General features: G+C 42.3%; 1 protein-coding gene across 7 annotated transcripts in view; it reads right to left on the bottom strand.

The window, feature by feature from the left end:
- Positions 1-241: 241 nt before the first annotated feature.
- PRORP (protein only RNase P catalytic subunit) overlaps positions 242-19,042 on the bottom strand; it is a 118,140-nt gene continuing 99,339 nt past the window's right edge. For all 7 annotated transcript variants that reach the window (XM_024762052.1, XM_024762049.1, XM_024762053.1 and 4 more), the window contains 3 exons: positions 4,374-4,522; positions 1,490-1,685; positions 242-541 (listed from right to left, as the gene is read on the bottom strand). In XM_024762052.1, coding sequence (XP_024617820.1) covers positions 410-541; positions 1,490-1,685; positions 4,374-4,522 — 477 coding nt within the window. In that variant the 3' untranslated portion in view covers positions 242-409. The remainder of the gene's footprint in view (positions 542-1,489; positions 1,686-4,373; positions 4,523-19,042) is intronic.

Raw genomic sequence — 19,042 nt, forward strand, 5'->3', positions numbered from 1 at the left:
GGTTTACAGACAACCCAGAACCCGGGGCCAGATGGATTGGTTCTGCTATTGGTGGACCTGGAAGGGTAGCAAAATGGATACCAGAAGACCCTGTTGCCCAAGTAAGTGGAATAGCTGGCTCAATAGGAGAAAGGTAGGTATCACTCTGCACCAAGTTCCCCAACTTTGGATAAGCCTCAAATCCTAACAAATGTTAGGGGAAAAAATGCAACTGGTTATGAAAAGATATTATATCTTATTTAATTAAAAAATCAATTTATTGATATGCAAACCAACTGGACCAAACAGGACAAACTAGATCAGACAGGACAGAAGCAATGCTCTAAACAAGCATCAACCATCAACTTAAGAGCTCTGATGCCAACCGAGAGGACACCCAAACACAAGTTTAGCATGGGGGTAAGAGTCTTTATGTCTTCCGGTGAAGGCAAAGCCATTTGGTTGGCACTTCGTAGGAATATCTTTCCACCACGTCGTCATCATAAGGTATGTGCCACGAGTCTCCCGTTGTTTGCACCACGGTGTCATAGATGAGAATATGCTGTTGAATTTAAAAGGGAACCACACATTGAGAACAACACTAAAGGAATACCTAGCCATTTCCCTTTCTCTTCTGACAGCTTCTCAGTTTGCTTCAGAGATGTATTCTCTGTCTTACTTAACAAGGGATTTTGAAAGAGCAGCTAACTCTGTGAAGATGAAAGCTTGAAACTAACAGAACTGTTAGTGACTGACTGTATCTCTGTGGTAATTTGATACCATATTTCCTATAAATGTTGTTTCATATATTTTTTGACCACTGGACCATATTTATCATTGGCTAGTGTATTTTTCTGTCGTAATTCGCCTTTAGATTTTCTCCCTTTGCTTTCACACAGGAGGAATCCTTGTACTTACAGGTATTTAAACTAGAATCAAAAAAGAACTCAACTGAGACTGTGCCACAGCAGTGGATTAAACAGGAAAAAGGAGTTACTTAGCAGAAATAGAAGTTATGATGAACCATAAGAAATAAGGAATTTTGAGCTATTGCAAATAAACAGGAGAATAAAAAACACATATGAGGATTTGTAATTGATGACATAACTGATGTCACAACGGATGACATTTCAGGTGTTTTCAATATATCAATTAACGTGGGGTTGGCCTATGAAAACTTTGCTCTGGCAGACTCTGTGTTTCTAGGATCTGGGTAATTCCAAATACCAAACTAAAGCTGAGAAATATAAAACATTGAGGGACTTCCCGGGTGGTCCAGTGGTTAAGACTCTGTGCTCCCAATGCATGGGGCCTGGGTTCGATCCCTGGTCAGGGAACTAGATCCTGCATGCATGCCACAACTAAGACCCAGTGCAGCCAAATACATCAATCAATCAATCTTTAAAAGTAAAATAAAACATTGAGAACTAGTTGCAACATTCTTTGACTATGCCGCATGCTTACTATCTACTTGGCTCTGCTGACATTATGTAGAGAACAGGTAACACACCTGAAAAGTTACTTTTGATCCCGGATGCTTACTAACAATTGCCAGCTGATGTCCCTGCTGCCACTTAAAGAACAGGCGTTGGGTCTTGGCATCAGGCAGACAGGCCTTGTGGTCCCGCATCAGATCTTTTGTGATAAACTTGCAGTGGTTCCCCGAGTGCAGTGTGGCATATAGAAGGAATGGATCGTCCTCTGAGCTGAGTCAGGCATAAGAAAGAACACAATCAAGCACACGCCCAAAGAGGCAAAGAATAGCATTCTTCACCATGCTGTTTTCTTCTTACTCGCTTTCCTCAGAAGTGTTCTGCTTTCTTAACTGACATGATCTCAGTGATACGTAAGAGCCGCCTGCAAGTCCTAGCTGGTAGACAACACTATCTAGAACACAGATGGAAGGCTACGGGGAAAGGAATGCTAATGCTAGGGATTCTTGGCAGCTCAACTGGGCTCTTCCACTAGAATGGAGAACTCTAACAGTAATTCTCTCTTCATACTCAAAAGCTGGGTCTCTGTGTTCCCAGGGTGTGTTTCCTATTGGCGTCATCTACCACAGAGCACACCTTTCCCCGTCTCCTTTCCTCACTCAAATTCATAATACTAACAGGGCAGGATGACAATTTCTTGCAAAAGTAAGGGGCTGACCTCAAAGCGGAAACTGGTTATCCCCAAGCAGCTTCTGGGTAGTCATCCTGATCAGCACCCAAAGGCATCTCCAACTTGAGAAGAGCCAGGAGCACAAAGCCGCCAATGGGCCCTCAACATCAGCGCTGACCACTTGAATACATGTGCTGTAAAAACAGTGGTGGCTACCTTGGCTCAGGAGATTTGGACAGCAACATGTGATAAGCCCTATGCCTTGATCCAAATGACCCGAAGTGGACCCTTTAAAGTTTACCTTACACTGACGTATTTCAAGTGAAATGATAAAACAACTGGGATCTGTCTGAAAAATCTCCAGGAAAAAGAGAGAGGAAAGAAAAGAGAAAACATGTGGAGGTTGTATGGAGCAAGGTTAACAAATGATGTTGACTGTTGGAGCGGGGTGACAGCCACGTGGGGATTCACTATACTGCGCTCTCTACCGCGTGGTTGAACAGGCTTCTTCGGCACATTAATGGAAAACAGAGTTAATGTTACAAATGTAAATACTCAAATCCAAAGCCATAGAATGTCCCTGAATCAATCTTTACAACTGGGTTGGGAACTTCAGTGTATGCAATAAATACAGGCTCCAAAGCAAACATGAGACCAATTTCCAACAGGCTTCTTGGTTGTAACACTGCATTTATCCAGTTCTTCCACCTAAGAAGAATAATGATGATGGTGACAGCAACAAACATATACGCCTGCCACGTACTTGGTGCTGTATGATTTGCAAGTTATCTTCTCATTTAATCCTCATGAGGGTTGCATATGAAGAAAAGAAAACACAGAGAAGGGAAACGCCTTCCCAGACAGGAAGCGGCAGGGCCATGATCTAAACCTGGGTGGATTCATTCCCAAGCCTGCGCTCTTAAGGTTTACCCAGTATTGCCTAAGGTGACTGCATGAAGAGCATTATTATTGTCTTATAGTCCTGGAGAGATGGAAGCAACCCCCTCCCATGAATAAATAAAAGGGCTTAGCTAAAGAAAAATGGGATTTGGTTTGGGATCTGAAGGAGGGGTTAGCTTCCAGCTTTGTGCACTGAGTGCCATTTGACCTTTGTTTTCGGGGGAGGAGGGGAACGCGCTGTGCAGCCTGCAGGATTCTTAGTTCCCCGACCAGGGATTGAACCTGGGCCACGGCAGTGAGTGCCGAGTCCTACCCAACGGACTGCCAGGGAATTCCCCCATTTGACCTTTTTAAGAAGAAATGATTTGGGGAATACTGACAAACCTTGAAGTTATAACATTCAATCTAATGAAACCTAGACTTGGGGCTGAGGTGCGCTCATTATCCGTGCAAAGTCGGAAGTAAACCTTTGTCGGCATGAACAGTGTGAAAACCTAAACGCATGCTGAAAGTTAATACGTGCTGTTGTGGATCTGTGCTCCTTCCGATCAGCTGCTTTTTCATACTCTGTGGACACTGTATATTTTGTCGCTGACCATGTTTTCCATGTTCCTTTGGCTTCCTGGGAAGCTGTAGCTCATAGCAACATTCCCTTTACATTGAGAATAAAATCCAGAGTCCACGAGGAACTCTGCAATGTGGTCCCTGCCTTTTCTCGGACCTCAGAACTGACAACCTTCCCTCTTGCTGCCCCCAGCCCATCCACACTGGCCTGCCAGCCTTCCTCATTCCTGCCTCAGGCCCTTTTCAACACTTGCTGTTCCCTCTGCCTGGTAGCTTCTTCCCACCACCCTTCCCCCGTTCTCAAATGACTCACTCGTTCCCTTCAGATCTGTCCCCTCCCAAAGGCTTTTTCCACTCCCCTCTGACCTATCCCCGATCTAGTCCCCTTCCAGCTCCTTACTCTGCTTCATGGTCTTCACAGCTTTGATCACTGCCTGGAATTACATTACCTGTTTATTTGTTTACTGTTAAGTCACAAGAGGGCAGGGACTTGGTCTTGTTCACTGCTGTTTCTCCAAGAACACAGAAGGTGCTCGTATTTGTTAAATGATCTATTTAGGAATTTATGGCATGCATTCTGTGTACTAATCTCATTTTGGGCTTTAACTCATTTCTCCTTTAACCTGATTTCCTCATCTATTTAAGTTTATCCTGCTGTAAAAACTATATTTTTGTAAGCTGTCTTAAATTTTTTTTTTGGAATGAGGCTGAATATATATACATACATACATACGTACACACACATGCACTTTTAAAAATGGCAAAAAATAGGTAACAAGCAGATGACTGGAGCCTAGTGTAACTCACTTAATAACTTCAATACCTACATGTTGTCAGCAAAAAAAAAGCTGGCTTGCTTTTGCACCTTTTCCATATCATCCTTCCTCCACCGGGAATTCTGCTTTAACATATGCTTCCGGCCCAGGACCAGCACTTGAAGATTCTGCTTGGCTAGTTGAGAGACCACATCTAAGAGCTAAAAAACACAAAGCCAGTCCCCAAGAGGGTCAAGGGAAGAATCTCAAGTAAGGGGATTGATTCTTGCAGATGGTAATCTCAATGGTCAAATAGTCTTTTCCGGTAAGAGGTGAGAAAACATTCCTTAAAATAACAGTCCATCTTTGCAAATAAGCATGAGGAAAATGCTCCCTTGTCACAACTTAATGTCTAACACCTGCCCACCGGCCAGGCTACACTGGATACCTGGGGAGGTTTCTAAGCATAGACCGTGTTCCCTAGAGTGCATGGGGATAGAGGTAGGGGGACTAAGAAGGATGGGGTTTGGTTCCTACACACTCCCAACCTTGTTTAAACACAAACAGCTCAGCTTTTGTATACAGTATTTATATATTGGTATTCTGCATAGGCTTTCATTTGAGTAAAGGGCTCTACTTTTTTTTTTTTTTTAAGTTTGTAAATGGCCAGAATTCTGACTTTTCAGTCAACTTTTCCACGTCATGACTCTGCTGAGACTGCTACCTTTCACTGAAATCCCTTTTTCCTCCCAAAGGTCTGTCAATTTCCATTCTCTAGCTTATTTTCCACTCAGTGAATCTACTCCCCATTCTCTCCACTTTCCACGTCTTGTGCGCACATGAACTCCTCTCAAAAGTTTACACTGGGGGCTTCCCTGGTGGCGCAGTGGTTGAGAGTCCGCCTGCCGATGCAGGGGACACGGGTTCGTGCACCGGTCCGGGAGGATCCCACATGCCGCGGAGCGGCTGGGCCCGTGAGCCATGGCCGCTGAGCCTGCGCGTCCGGAGCCTGTGCTCCGCAACGGGAGAGGCCACAGCAGTGAGAGGCCCGCGTACCTCAAAAAAAAAAAAAAAGTTTACACTGGGATTTTTAGTAAATCTAGTACTTTGGTGAGCTTGCTTACATTCATTATTTCATAAGGAAAAGTCCATAGATTACTTTTATGTACAACCTATTAAACTAAGCTATTAATGGGTATTACTAAGTATAATATGTAAAAGCTAATAAAAAACTATAACTTAAGTTATATAATAGTGTATCAGAAGTATAAAAGTTCTGTAATTTATAAAAACTGTTGGGCTGGGACTTCCCTGGTGGTGCAGTGGATAAGAATCTGCCTGCCAGTGCAGGGGACACTGGTTCGATCCCTGGTCTGGGAAGATCCCACATGCTGCGGAGCAACGAAGCCCATGTGCCACAACTACTGAGCCCACGCCCCACAACTACTGAAGCCCGTGTACCCTAGAGCCCATGCTCCGCAACAAGAGAAGCCACCGCAATGAGAAGCCTGCACACCACAACCAAGAGTAGCCCCTACTCGCCGCAACTAGAGAAAGCCCACGTGCATCAATGAAGACACAACGCAGCCAAAAGTAAATAAAATTAAAAAAATTTTTTTTATTAAAAAAAACAACAACTGCTGGGCCTACGAAAATCACAAGTTGAAAGTCACTGAAGAAATCCTTAATTTTCTTGGGTCTTGGTTAGAAAAGGCATTTTCTTTAGTCTAGCTTCCCCTTACTCATAAATTTCTTCCCATGTAGACTTTCAGGATATTATTTAAAATTCTCTGATCAATAAAATTTCATTTATTTATTTGGTCAGTTGTCAAATATTGCTTGAGAACCTGTTATGTCTAATACACATGCAGACTCCTGTTAGTCTAATAATGAATTAACAAGGGCTGAATTTTTAAATTACTGTTTAATGCTTTGGATTTATGTATTTTTTTGGCCCATCCAACTCCATTACTAATCTTATTATTTTAGGAAACAGTAGTGAGTTTTATTATCACGAATTCTTAGTTCTAGAATTAAAGGACAGAATAGACACAAGTTGGCCACTGAATGTGAGCTGATACTCAAGCAGAGAAGTGTATCAAGACCAGTGTGAGGACTCTGACCCAAAGCTTTATGACCAGTAAAATAAAATTCTTCCCTTCAAAGCTATGAATAATGGCTTCTGTGTTCATTCAACAGTTATTTCCCAGCCCTCTCTATGTACGAGGCACATGGTAGGTATCACAGCTTACAAAATTTTGAAAGACATGGCCCCTGCCTTTAGTGAGGGAGTGCCTAATAATTTTCTTACCCAACTATCAAGCCTGGGAAGATGTATATGCTGGCTCTACATATACTGGATGGTTAATAAACATTTTCTGATTAGCTGAAGAATATGCCTACCTCTATTTTTAATCTATCATAAAAGTAGCTCATTATTGAAAACTTGAAAAATATAGACAAGAAGGCGAAAGAAGAAATCACTCATACCTCACTACCCAAAGACTGCTAACATGTTTTTGCCAGTCTATTTATTCTATGCATTTTTACATAATCTTATAAGCCACTATTTTAAAAGTTGGGTTAGTAATTAAAAGTAAACATCTTCACTAAAAAAGTTTGGTTCATGGATTCAAACACCCCAAAAGACATTGAGAGTGCATCTCCTTCAAAGTGCATTTATAACATTCCTTTATTAAAGCTATGCTGAGATTACAGATTATTTTCAACGAGCCCAGATACAAAATAACAACTGGATTCATTAAGAGGAATGACGATTGCTTTCTAAAAATTCCTATATGAATTCCCACAAAGTTATTGTAGAGATACAAAAAAAAAATCAAACAAAACCAATTTTTGATACTGATTCCATGCATTTGAGAAGACATGGCTTAAAGAAAAACACAATTGGGTCTTCACATCTATACCTTGGTTTAGATAAATAGCCTTGAGTTTACTAATATTAAGTTAAAGGTAGGGGCCCAAGGACCAGCAGAAAAGGCTTACCCTGAACTACTCTGAGGCACCATCTTGTGGCTGAGAGGTCTCTACTAGTAGCAGCTCTCTGAGAACGATGCAAACAAGGGAGAATAAAGACACAGGAAAGAAAGATGAGTGTACGGAATAGAGGCACTTGCCTGAAATTCTGTGGACAATCTAGCTATGAGCCTACTTCCTCTGGGGTAAATTCCAAGGCTGGGTCCAGTGGGCTGGGTCAGAGTCATAGGTATACTCAGAATAGAAAAGAAAAAGTAAATTCACCTTAATTCTATGTTAGATCAAAAATAAAATGGGGAGAAATTTCCACTTCTGGGAAGATGGAGTGGATGTACTTTTCCCTATTTCTTCCACCATGTACAACTAAAACCCCAGATGTTATATATAAAACAAACGTAAGACTTTGAAAAGTAGAGACAAAAAGGTAGACTGGCTAGGGACCTTGGGACATGAGGAATGACATGTTGGTGTTGCTTGGATTTCCTTTTTGCCTCATATATCCTATACTTGGAGATCAAGAAGCCAGCAACCTGGAAATGCCAATGGATGCAAACAAAAAAAAAGACCAACAAAGGCCAGTTCTCACTAGCCAAAGGACCAGAAAAGATGCAGTCTAGCAACACAGAAAACCTGCTGGAGTGATAACACCAGGAGACTGTAATGTTATATGTGTGTGTGTGTGTGTGTATACACATGTAATACCTAGAGCAACCATTAAAAATGCTATACAGGGGCTTCCCTGGTGGCGCAGTGGTTGAGAGTCCACCTGCCGATGCAGGGGACACGGGTTCGCGCCCCAGTCTGGGAAGATCCCACATGCCGCGCAGCAGCTGGGCCCGTGAGCCATGGCCACTGAGCCTGTGCGTCTGGAGCCTGTGCTCCACTGCGCAACGGGAGAGGCCACAACAGTGAGAGGCCCGCGTAACGCAAAAAAAAAAAAAAGGCTATACAAAGAGTATACTCAAAAACATGATTAAAAAACAAAACAAAATACCCACTATAGACACATAAAAATGGAATTCTAAAAAAAGTTAAAGTAGCCCACAGGAAGGCAGGAAAAATAAAACAGAAACAGAAAACAGAGATGATAGAAAACAAAAAATAAAATGGCAGGCGTAAGCCCTAACGTATCAATAATAACATAAAATACAAAGGGTTTTAATACATCAATTAAAAGACAGAGCACATACCAGAATTCTATTCCTTTTTAAGCCTGAATAGTATTCCATTGTGTGTATATACAACATTTTGTTTATCTATTCATGTCGATGGATATTTGGGTTGTTTCCAAAACTCTCCTTCCTGAACTTACCCTGTAATGAATATTCCTATATACGAGGCATATTGATTATAGTTATCTTGCTGGAAGAACTGGCATAGAACTTCTAATGTCTGTAGACATCAAATCCCAAAGACTTTAGAGTTTTGAAGATCTACAGTCCACACAACTCAGGAAATGTCAGAGACTGCAGAGGGGGAGGTAAAAAGTTAAGAATAGGGAGAGGAAGTTACACTTGCTATTTAGGATTACTCAGGAAAGTTCTTGCTCTCATTGGCCTCTCCCACCTCTCAGGCAGCTTTTCTATTTCCTGAGCATCCCTATGCACTTATTTCTACCACATGTAGCTCTGCCAATTGTATTTTTACCCTAAGCTCAGGAACTACCTTTCAGAAGTTTTACGCCAAAAGTAAGTCACTTATGAGTAATGTCACTTGTGAATTAAAAAAAAAAACAACCCTCTTATGTATTCCTACCAGAGACAAAACAAATTAGAATAGAAGCCAAACCAGAAAATGTTTGCACCAAATATTAAGCTGCAACTTGTTTTTACTCTTCTGGTTTTTGGAGAATCATCCTTTAGACATCTTAAGGAGCAATGTGGGAGGGGAGGTGAGTGAGATCTGATTCCAGCTTAACCTTGAGATACTGAGTACCCAGAGTTCTGGAATCAATTTGGAATTTTAAATATTCTCTAGAATCAGCTGTACTGTGCATTTTGCTCTACTGTGTGGCTCAGATTCCAGACTCCTTAGGCAAGTCCAGAATTGTCCTCACCATCTCTGGGTTCTCCAGGTTGAGAACATCCCAGAGTGGATCTTTTTTTTTTCCCTTTAGTATTTATTTATTTATTTGCTTGCACCGGGTCTTAGTTGCAGCAGGCAGGCTCCTTAGTTGTGGCTCGCCAGTTCCTTAGTTGCGGCACACGGGCTCCTTAGTTGTGGCATGCAAACTCTTAGTTGTGGCATGCATGTGGGATCTAGTTCCTTGATCAGGGATCAAACCCGGGGCCCCTGCATTGGGAGCATGGAGTCTTTTTTTTTTTTGCGGTATGCAGGCCTCTCACTGCTGTGGCCTCTCCCGTTGCGGAGCACAGGCTCCAGATGCACAGGCTCAGCGGGCATGGCTCACGGGCCCAGCCGCTCCGTGGCATGTGGGATATTCCCGGACCGGGGCATGAACCCGTGTCCCCTGCATCGGCAGGCGGACTCTCAACCACTGCGCTACCAGGGAAGCCCCAGGGAGCATGGAGTCTTATCCACTGCACCACCATGGAAGTCCCCCAGAGTGGATCTTGGCTTCTGTCATCAGGACTGCCCTAAGCTCAAGGAAACTCTTCCACATCTCTCTCATTTAAACCTAATCCCTGTTCAGAGTCTCAAGGGGAGGATGGCCTTTTCCAGGATACCGACCATTCTGTACACATGGATATTTGTCACATACTCCTTTATCCTTCCTATGAAGGCCCGGTTTGGTCTTGGATGAACCCTGAAGACGATAAGTCAGACACAAAAGGATGAATATTGTATGATTTCATTTATACGAGTTACCTAGAGTAGTCAAATTCACAGAGACAGAAAATAGAATGGTGGTTGCCAGGGGCCAGAGAAGGGGAAATAAGGAGTTATTGTTTAATGAGTACAGAGTTTCAGTCTGGGAAGATGAAGAAGTTCTGGAGATGGATGACGGGGATTGTTGCACAACAACGTAAAGTACTTAGTGCCACTGAATCATACACTTGAAAATGGTTAAAATGATACATCGTACGTTGTGTATATTTTACCACAATAAAAAGTCTTACTACAGAAAATTTTAAATACAAACAAAAATAAGCAGAATAGGATGATGTGCCCATCACCCAGCTTCAATAATTATCAGGTCATGGCCAATCCAATTTCATCTATATCCGCACCTACTTCTGCCTCGGATTATTCTGAAACAAATCCTAGACATCATTATCATTTCAACTGTGAATATGTCAGAATGTATTTCTAAGTATAAGGACTCTTAAAAAAATAAGCATAATACCATTATCACATCTAAAAAAATTAACAATAATTCCTTAATATCAAACATACAATCAGTATTTCTATTTCTCTAGGTTACATATTTTTAAAAAATCGGCATCTAAAAGAACTCCATACATTGCGATTGCTTGACTGCAGTTAAAGAAATGCTAGTCTGATGGAAGTTCCCACATTTAGATTTTGCTAACAGCATCCCTGTGGTATCATGTAACATATTCTCTAGTCTTTCTATGTTTCCTATAAATTGGTAGTTAGACCTAGAGACTTGATCAGATTCAAGGGTTTTTTTGGTATGTATGAGTGTGCATGTGTACATTTAAAATTGTGGCCCTGATAAAGTGAAAAGGTCAGTTCATTCATCAAAAATGAACAACTTCTCTGTCAGTCACTAGGCAGAGGGTACTGGGGATGCAGATACCGATATAAAGACACATTTATCCTTAGCCTCCAGGAGGTTGCAGTCAAATGACTATAATGTGATGTAAAAAGTGCTAAGGAGGAGGACAAAGAATGGGCACTTAAATCAGACCAGGGGTAGGGACAGTGGTCAGGGAAGTCGCCACAAAGAAAGCAACGGCTGAGCTGTGTTTTCAGATGAATTAATCCAGGCAAGGAATGGGAGTTTCCAAGGACAAGAAGCAGCATGTTGAAGGTGGGGGCTCTTTATTAGCGTGCTGAATTCAGGGAACCGCCGAGGTGTGGGAGGTTGACACAGGGAGTGTGAGATATAAGGCTGGAAATGACTGTAGGGGTCAGATCACAGGGGTCCGTGTAAACCATGATAAGGAATCTTTTACCACCTGAAAGCAGTGGAGAAAAACAAAGGATTTAAACAGGAGCGTGACATGACTACCCATTTAGAGGTCAAAATTGTGGATTGCAAGAAGGCTGGACTAGAATAGGGAGATCAAGTAAGGGGGCTTCTGCAGTAATTCAGGTAACAGATAATGAGAAATGAGGTGCTGGCAGTAAGGATGGAGAGAAGGGAGCCCTCTGTGAGTAAAGCAGAACTGATCAGACTTAGTCATTGACTGAATGTAGGAAACAGGGAGAGGAATAAACCAAGGAAGAGTTGGACAACTGGATGGATGATGGCAGCAAGACAGGGTCTATGAGAGGCAGAGCTCGTGATATCCCCAGGCGGGAGATGCCCAATGGGCAGCCAGTCAGGTGACTCATTTAGGAGAGGGCTTTGAGATAAAATGAAGATTTGGAGTCATCAGGAAACACATATGGGCAGGAGCCATCAGCAAATGGAAGAGGTCTAACAGACTCAGAAGGAAAGGAGCAGAGGATGAAAACTGAGTAATACTATTACTTAAATGACAGAGTTATAAGAAAAGCCATTAATGGAAGCTGAGGAATGGCCAGAGAGATAGAAGAAAACCAGGAGACAGTGACCAGTCTCTCAGAAAGACTATAAGGAGCGTTTCAAGAAGGAAGGAGAGATGAGGCATCAGCGCTACAGAAACACCAAAACATGGCCTGCACCCCAGAGGCGGCACTTTGATGATGCCATGGGGGGCAGGATGGCGAATTCACTTGGTTTCCTAAACTCTCTATATAAAGCTGCAGTCTGCTTTGTCCAGAGAGACTGTCTTACAAGCACGGCTCTTTTTTGCTTACCAAAAATCACAATCAATTATGCTTTTCATTTCAGATACTGAGTGGTGTGGCCTCTTTAGAACCTCCAACCTTCCAGAAGCTTCACTGAGTAAGGAAGAGGTTTTGTTTTTGTTTTTTTAAGATGGAAGAGACTTGAGAATGTTTCTCTTCTGGTCAGAAAAAGTCAATAGCAAGGTAGAGGCTGAAGATACAGGCATAGAAGGGATAATTGCGAGAACAAGGTTCTGAGAAAGGGGGAGATCTAGAGAACACGCAATGAGAATACCTCTTGCACCGAGGTGAGTTTGAGCACAGGCTCGTTGGTTTGATTGCGTGGTTGGTGCACCTGTGTGCGGTGACTACGTCAACACGTGAGGTCATTCCTCCTGATAGCTTCCATTTTCTGTGTGCCACACGTGAGTCAGTGGCCCAGGGAGGCTGGAGGGGGTGGTAGAGGAGGCTTGAGGGCTGCCTGTGGCGCAGATGAGATGCAGCTGGCGCGAGACTGGGAGTGGGAGCCAAGCGGACTGCGGATGTAAAAGCGCAAAAGCCCAGGTGAGGCTGGAGGTGGCAGCAGCGGGGACAATGGGGAGATTTACAGCCCTCTGCATCCTGGCTGCAGTGCGGGATAATGATCAGGATAACAATTGATCGGCTGCCCCTTGCTCCACGTAAACATTTGGTCAAAAGGCATTTCCAGGTGGAACCATAATGGAAACATCAGTCATCTAATATCACTCTATCTATTTACTATTAAAGATACCAGTCCAAATTGATATTTATATAGTATAAGATCTGTGGTTTGGGGTTCTGGCCTGAGTCAGGAATTCCAAATTCCTATCTCATTTATTTGTTCAGATCTCTTTAATTCTAAAATGTGAATAAGGTGCCCCCGACCCTCCTTAACAGCGTTGTCATTTATCAAGTCATCATCAACAAACATGTAAAATGTCATCACTCGCAATTTGTAAAATGAAAAGATTTTTGGAGAAATGATCTCCAAACCACCTGGCTTTCAGGGCAGGCTCTCTCTGACAATGTCTCTTCCTTTTAATGACTTCAGGAAACACCTAGGGGTCTATTTGATAAGGTGGTCCCAGGGGGCTGCATTTTAATGCTGAAGTCTGTTTCCTTCCTCAACTACCTCTCTCTCCACCTTCTGTCCAACCTCCCTGCCCTCCTTTAATGAATCAGTGAGGGAACTGTGAGAAGCTCTACTTATCTTAGCCTTAGGAGCAGCCCCCCAATTCTCTTCTGCTGTTAGAGCCCAGCACTTCGTGGACACTGCACCCAGTGTCATTCCCTGGCAGCTTCTGATGCTGCTATTCGATGTGCGAAATGAATGAGTGTCAATTGCTCTCAGGAACCAAGGAAAGTTTGAAGATTCTTGCACTCAGCCCTGGACAGTTTTCTTTAAAGGATCTGCTATAGAAGGGGAGCTTGATTAAAGTAGAAATTATTCTCCCTGGAAACAGTTAGAAGCTGTTATAGGTGCAAATTGCAACCAGGTAGCATGTTTGAGGAGCAAGGCCTCATGCACTCAATGGGTCTAAGCTTTTGGAGGCCTCACTTTTCTCAGATAAAGCCATGCAAGTGCTCACACCAAGGAGGACATGAGGTGATTTCATCTTTGAGCTGCCCCCTCTTTACACACACACACACACACACACACACACACCTGTAGTTCAGCAACCTGAGCTGGGGAAGGAAAGCAGATTAATTTTAAACAGAATGTTGACATTAAAGTGACTACTTTGAGTTATTTATAAGTAGAAAAACTTTAAATTCCATAAAAAATCAAAGAGAAATTCTTAAAACAACCACAAATAGCCTGCATATTGTTCCAACATGAAAAGATACCGATTACACACCAGTTACACACTGGTCATTTGGAACCCTAAAGCCAGGAAACACATGTCCACTTTTTATGCTATTGCTTCACTAAAGACAACCTCATGGCAACATGGGGCATGAACTAGGATGGATGGTCCGGGGGGGTTTCCCATTGGAGTCTGGGTGTCTTTCAGGATATGATGGTGTTAAGTCAAAGGCAGACAAGAGAAAGTAGGAAAAGAAAATAAAGACTCTTTGGATCATTTTCTTTCATGCATTAATTAATTTTGACAATTGTTTCCTACAAACTAAGACAAAATGAAACCACTTCAGGGCACAATGATTGATGAACTCTATGGAGGCAGTGTTGTCAAACTCAGAAGACCACAAACACAGTGTTTTTAACTGATGCACTGTGCATTCCACAAAGTTAACAGCAGAAGAAACAAGGGAAGTCATAACTTATACTAGAACAATGGAGTTTTCTACTTGTTTCTATGTTCCTACAGGCTGCAGGTAAGCTAATATCCAGTTTCATTCTCTTCTTTGTCTTTGTTCCTTTCACTTTTCTCTTGAACTATGTTTTAGAAAGAGAATCCCTGTCTTAGAAATAGTCCTTGAGTGAATGCTGAATTCACCATTTTTCTGTGTACCTCTGGAAATGCCACCAAGGAGGAGAGTGCAGGAAACTCACCAAGGTTGTGGCTCAAGGCTCTCACCATGTTTTCATCTGCCAGCTACTCACTGGTAGTCTCAGTCTCAGTTCTACGTTTGAGAGTTACTGCTGCTTGCCAGAGACAGTGGAAGGAAGAAATATCACTCTTTACTTAAAGGTCAATGATATTTCCATGCTGAACTGTTCAAGCGCTGTATACCATGTAAGATCCAGATGAGCATTTAATGAAGATAGGAGTATTGGAATAAGGTGAGAAAAGGAAGTGTTTTAGAGAAGCAGCAGAAGCTGGGGTGAGGAGAGAGGGGGAAGCTTTCACTGGGTGGTATTCAAGGAGTGGAAATTTCATAAGCCTGGTGGCATAGTTCCAGAAAGAAGAGGCTGACACTGAGCTGGAGTCCTGCTCCCACCTCTGGGACCATGTGCTTTAAGCACAGATTTAAAACTCTGATGACTGACTGAGTCTATAAAGCTCTTTGAATCTCTTGGAAGAAAGTATATACACAAAATACTACTACTTTATTATGATGTCATAAATGATCCCACTGGTTTATATGAGACTCACCGTGTCCTATATCCTGCTTTCGTTAGTCATTGATATTTTAGGGAGATTTCAATGATCTCATGTTGTCTTTAATCAATGAAACAATTCTACTAAGGAAGAGAAATGCCCTTCCTGACTTGGGAACATCCTGTCAAGTGTGGGATGTGTTTCCTGCCTGCCATGTCTTCTCCAGTCTATGCCATTAGCATCCACACAGTTATCCAGCCTTTTAGAAAATGATTAAACATTTTCTAAATGTTCAGAACATTAAGCTGGATGGATTTCCCCATCCAGCTGAGAGTCAGAGCTGTCTAGAAGACAGCAGATTTGGCTCCTGACTCATAGTGTGACTTTTCTCCAAACATTTACATGCATTCTTTGGTCTTTTTAGTTTTTCTGTAAAATATCTGTGTTTCCTTGATCACTGTGAGGCAGGAAAGGATAGTATTTTGAAGACTGAAAACTAATTTCAGGAAGATTAAATTAACTTATTCTGATGCATATTAATTTCCACTTTTAAAAGTTAATTAGGGCTTCCCTGGTGGCGCAGTGGTTGAGAGTCCGCCTGCCGATGCAGGGGACACGGGTTCATGCCCCGTTCCAGGAAGATCCCACATGCCGCGGAGCGGCTGGGCCCGTGAGTCATGGCCGCTGAGCCTGCGCGTCCGGAGCCTGTGCTCCGCAATGGGAGAGGCCACAACAGTGAGAGGTCCGTGTACCGCAAAAAAAAATGTTAATTAAAAACTTCGCTTAGGGTTCTAGATCCCGTCCATGTACAGGGAATAATTTGTTCACACTGGGAAAGTATGTAAACATTTTCAGGCTCATAAGCCACCATTTAATGACTAAAAGAGAAAGAATATGATAAGTAGGGCTCTGGAGGACTGAAATTTTGTGTAGCTTCTCCATGCCTGCACTGCTTCACACAGCTTTTGTCTTGGTACAGAGCCATACACAATTGTACACTATAGCAATTTGCTTTTATTTCTGGAACAGCCCTGTCAGTTCAAAACATAAAATATACCTAGGTATATAAAAGATACCTTGGACATCTCCAGTTAATGTTCCAAGCTGTCTGTCTGTACAGTAGAAGGGTTTACACAGTAAACGAAACTAATAGAGACATAAAAGAGACTTTTCCAATTTATATCTACTATTTAATAGCATAGTGATTAAGTAATAAAATAGTAATAGTAATTAAGAGCACAATCCTTAGCGTCCAGCTGCCTGGGTTCAAATTTTGGTTCTACGAGGTCAGAGCTGTGTGGACCTCTGTTACATTTCCTCTTGAGCCTCTGTTTCAACATTGGTAAAATGGAGAGACAAACTGGCTTATTATGGAGATTAATTTCGATGCATGTAGATACAAAGCACATGGAAAAATATTCAATAAATATTAGCTATTATTAGACAGTACAGTCTGGATTAGTAAATTTAGACCTCCCAAGCCCTACTGATCCCCCCAAACACCCCCCACCCCTGCCGAAAAAAGAACAACACAAAAGAAAAGGAAAGGAAAGAGAATAAAATTTAAAAAGAGAAAGAAAAGAAAGATTCTTTTGGTATTATCATAGACTTGGGTGATTTTTGTGTTTATCTCTCAACATGTTGAGTAGAACATAAACGTTCAGGTTTAGAAGGCAAAAAGAACATGTGCATCTAAACTTAATCCCACTTGAAACTCCCAATAAAACTATAATACAGAGTCTTTCTAAAATGACAAACCCACAGAAACATGGAGAATAAGAGGGGAGACAACATCAGTAAAATCTGGAAGCTGGAAAGCAGACAGACAAGTGGTAACCGACCCTGCAGATCCAACGGAGTCAAATTTGAAGATGGGTCAGCTAAGATCCAACCCAACCTCTCAAGACTCCAGAACTAGAAGCAAAGGGGGGAGGCTAAATGGGGGTGTGTGGTTAACTAAGGAGAATCAGGTAAAAGCTGCTGAAGAAAATTTCGATTCCTAGATTTGTGTGCCCCTGCCCCCATCCATATTGCCCCTGCTGGGGTGGGGGAGGGAAGTCTGAAGATTCATTACAAGGATGTGGTAAGTCAGAGGAAATCTAGCCTGGCATACCAAGCACATGTGACAGTGTGATCACCATACTGAAAGTAGAGATTAAGTGAATGCATGCATATTGAAAGCAAAATGCAGAGAAACTCAGATTTTCCCCCCCTGATTGGCCCTCAGAACGCTGGCAGGAAGGCCTTTACCCTGCAGTCAGAGGACTGAAAACTCTCCTCTGGGGAATATGACCAGTGAAAAAGGAAAAAAAACCTAAAGATTCTGATTATTGGGAATTCCCCAACAAATGACCCACCCAGTTCACCCAGCTGGTGAAGTCAACTGCAACAAGCCCCACCTACACAGTCAGAGCTTCCAATCAGCTCTTTAGATCATCATTAACCATAAGCAGACAGCAAAGAATTATCAGACAGCTGTGGAGAGCCTGGAAAATGTTAGACTCTAAAACAACTAAAGAAAACAAAAACCTGAAAAAGCGAAGACTACAAAAGGAGAAGGCAAAATCCCCAAAAAAACCTCTCATGAAAATTCTGTAAGGGAGACTTTCAAGGTGGCGGAGGATTAAGACGTGAAAATCGCCTTCCTCCCCACAAATGCATCAGAAATACATCTACATGTGGAACAACTCCTACAGAACACCTACTGAACACTGGCAGAAGACCTCTGACCTCCCAAAAGGGTCTTGGTGCTCTGGCTATGTGTCAGGCCTGTGCCTCTGAGAAGGGAGAGCCAAGTGCAGGACATTGGTCCACCAGAGACCTCCTGGATCCACATAATATCAAACAGCAAAAGCCCTCCCAGAGATCTCCATCTCAACACTAAGACCCAGCTCCACTAAATGATGAGCAACCTCCAGAGCTGAACACTCTATGCCAAACAACTAGCAGGACAGGAACACAACTGCACGCATTAGCAGAGAAGCTGCCTAAAATCATAATAAGGTCACAGACACCCCAAAACACACCACCGGATGCGGTCCTGCCCAACACAAAGACAAGATCCAGCCTCATCCACGAGAACACAGGCACTAGTCCCCTCCACCGGGAAGCCTACACAACCCACTGAATCAACCTTAGCCACTGGGAGCAGACACCAAAAACAACGGAAATTACAAACCTGCAGACTGCAAAAAGGAGACCCCAAGCACAGTAAGATAAGCAAAATGAGAAGACAGAAAAACGACGATCCAAAAACTGGGATTAAGCAAAAGCAGCAAAAGCAGTTCTAAGAGGGAAGTTTATAGCAATAAAATCTTACCTCAAGAAACAAGAACCATCTTAAATAAACAACCTAACCTTACACCTAAAGCAATTAAAGAAAGAAGAACGACAAAGTCAGCAGAAGGAAAGATATCATAAAGAGATCAGAAACAAATGAAAAAGAAATGAAGGAAACAATAGCAAAGATCAATAAAACTAAAAGCTGGTTCTTTGAGAAGATAAAAAAAATTGATAAACCATTAGCCAGACTCTTCAAGAAAAAAAGGGAGAAGACTCAAATTAATAGAATTAGAAATGAAAAAGGAGAATAACAACTGACACTGCAGAAATACAAAGGATCATGAGAGATTACTACAAGCAACTACATGCCAATAAACTGGAAAACCTGGAAGAAATGGACAAATTCTTAGGAAAGCACAACCTTCTGAGACTGAACCTGGAAGAAACAGAAAATAACAAGCACTGAAATTGAGACTGTGATTAAAAATGTTACAAAACCAAAAGCCTAGGATGGGGTGGCTTCACAGGCAAATT

This window comes from Neophocaena asiaeorientalis, unplaced genomic scaffold (genome assembly GCF_003031525.2).
Source record: "Neophocaena asiaeorientalis asiaeorientalis breed wild unplaced genomic scaffold, Neophocaena_asiaeorientalis_V1.1 scaffold190, whole genome shotgun sequence".
NCBI lineage: Eukaryota > Metazoa > Chordata > Mammalia > Artiodactyla > Phocoenidae > Neophocaena > Neophocaena asiaeorientalis.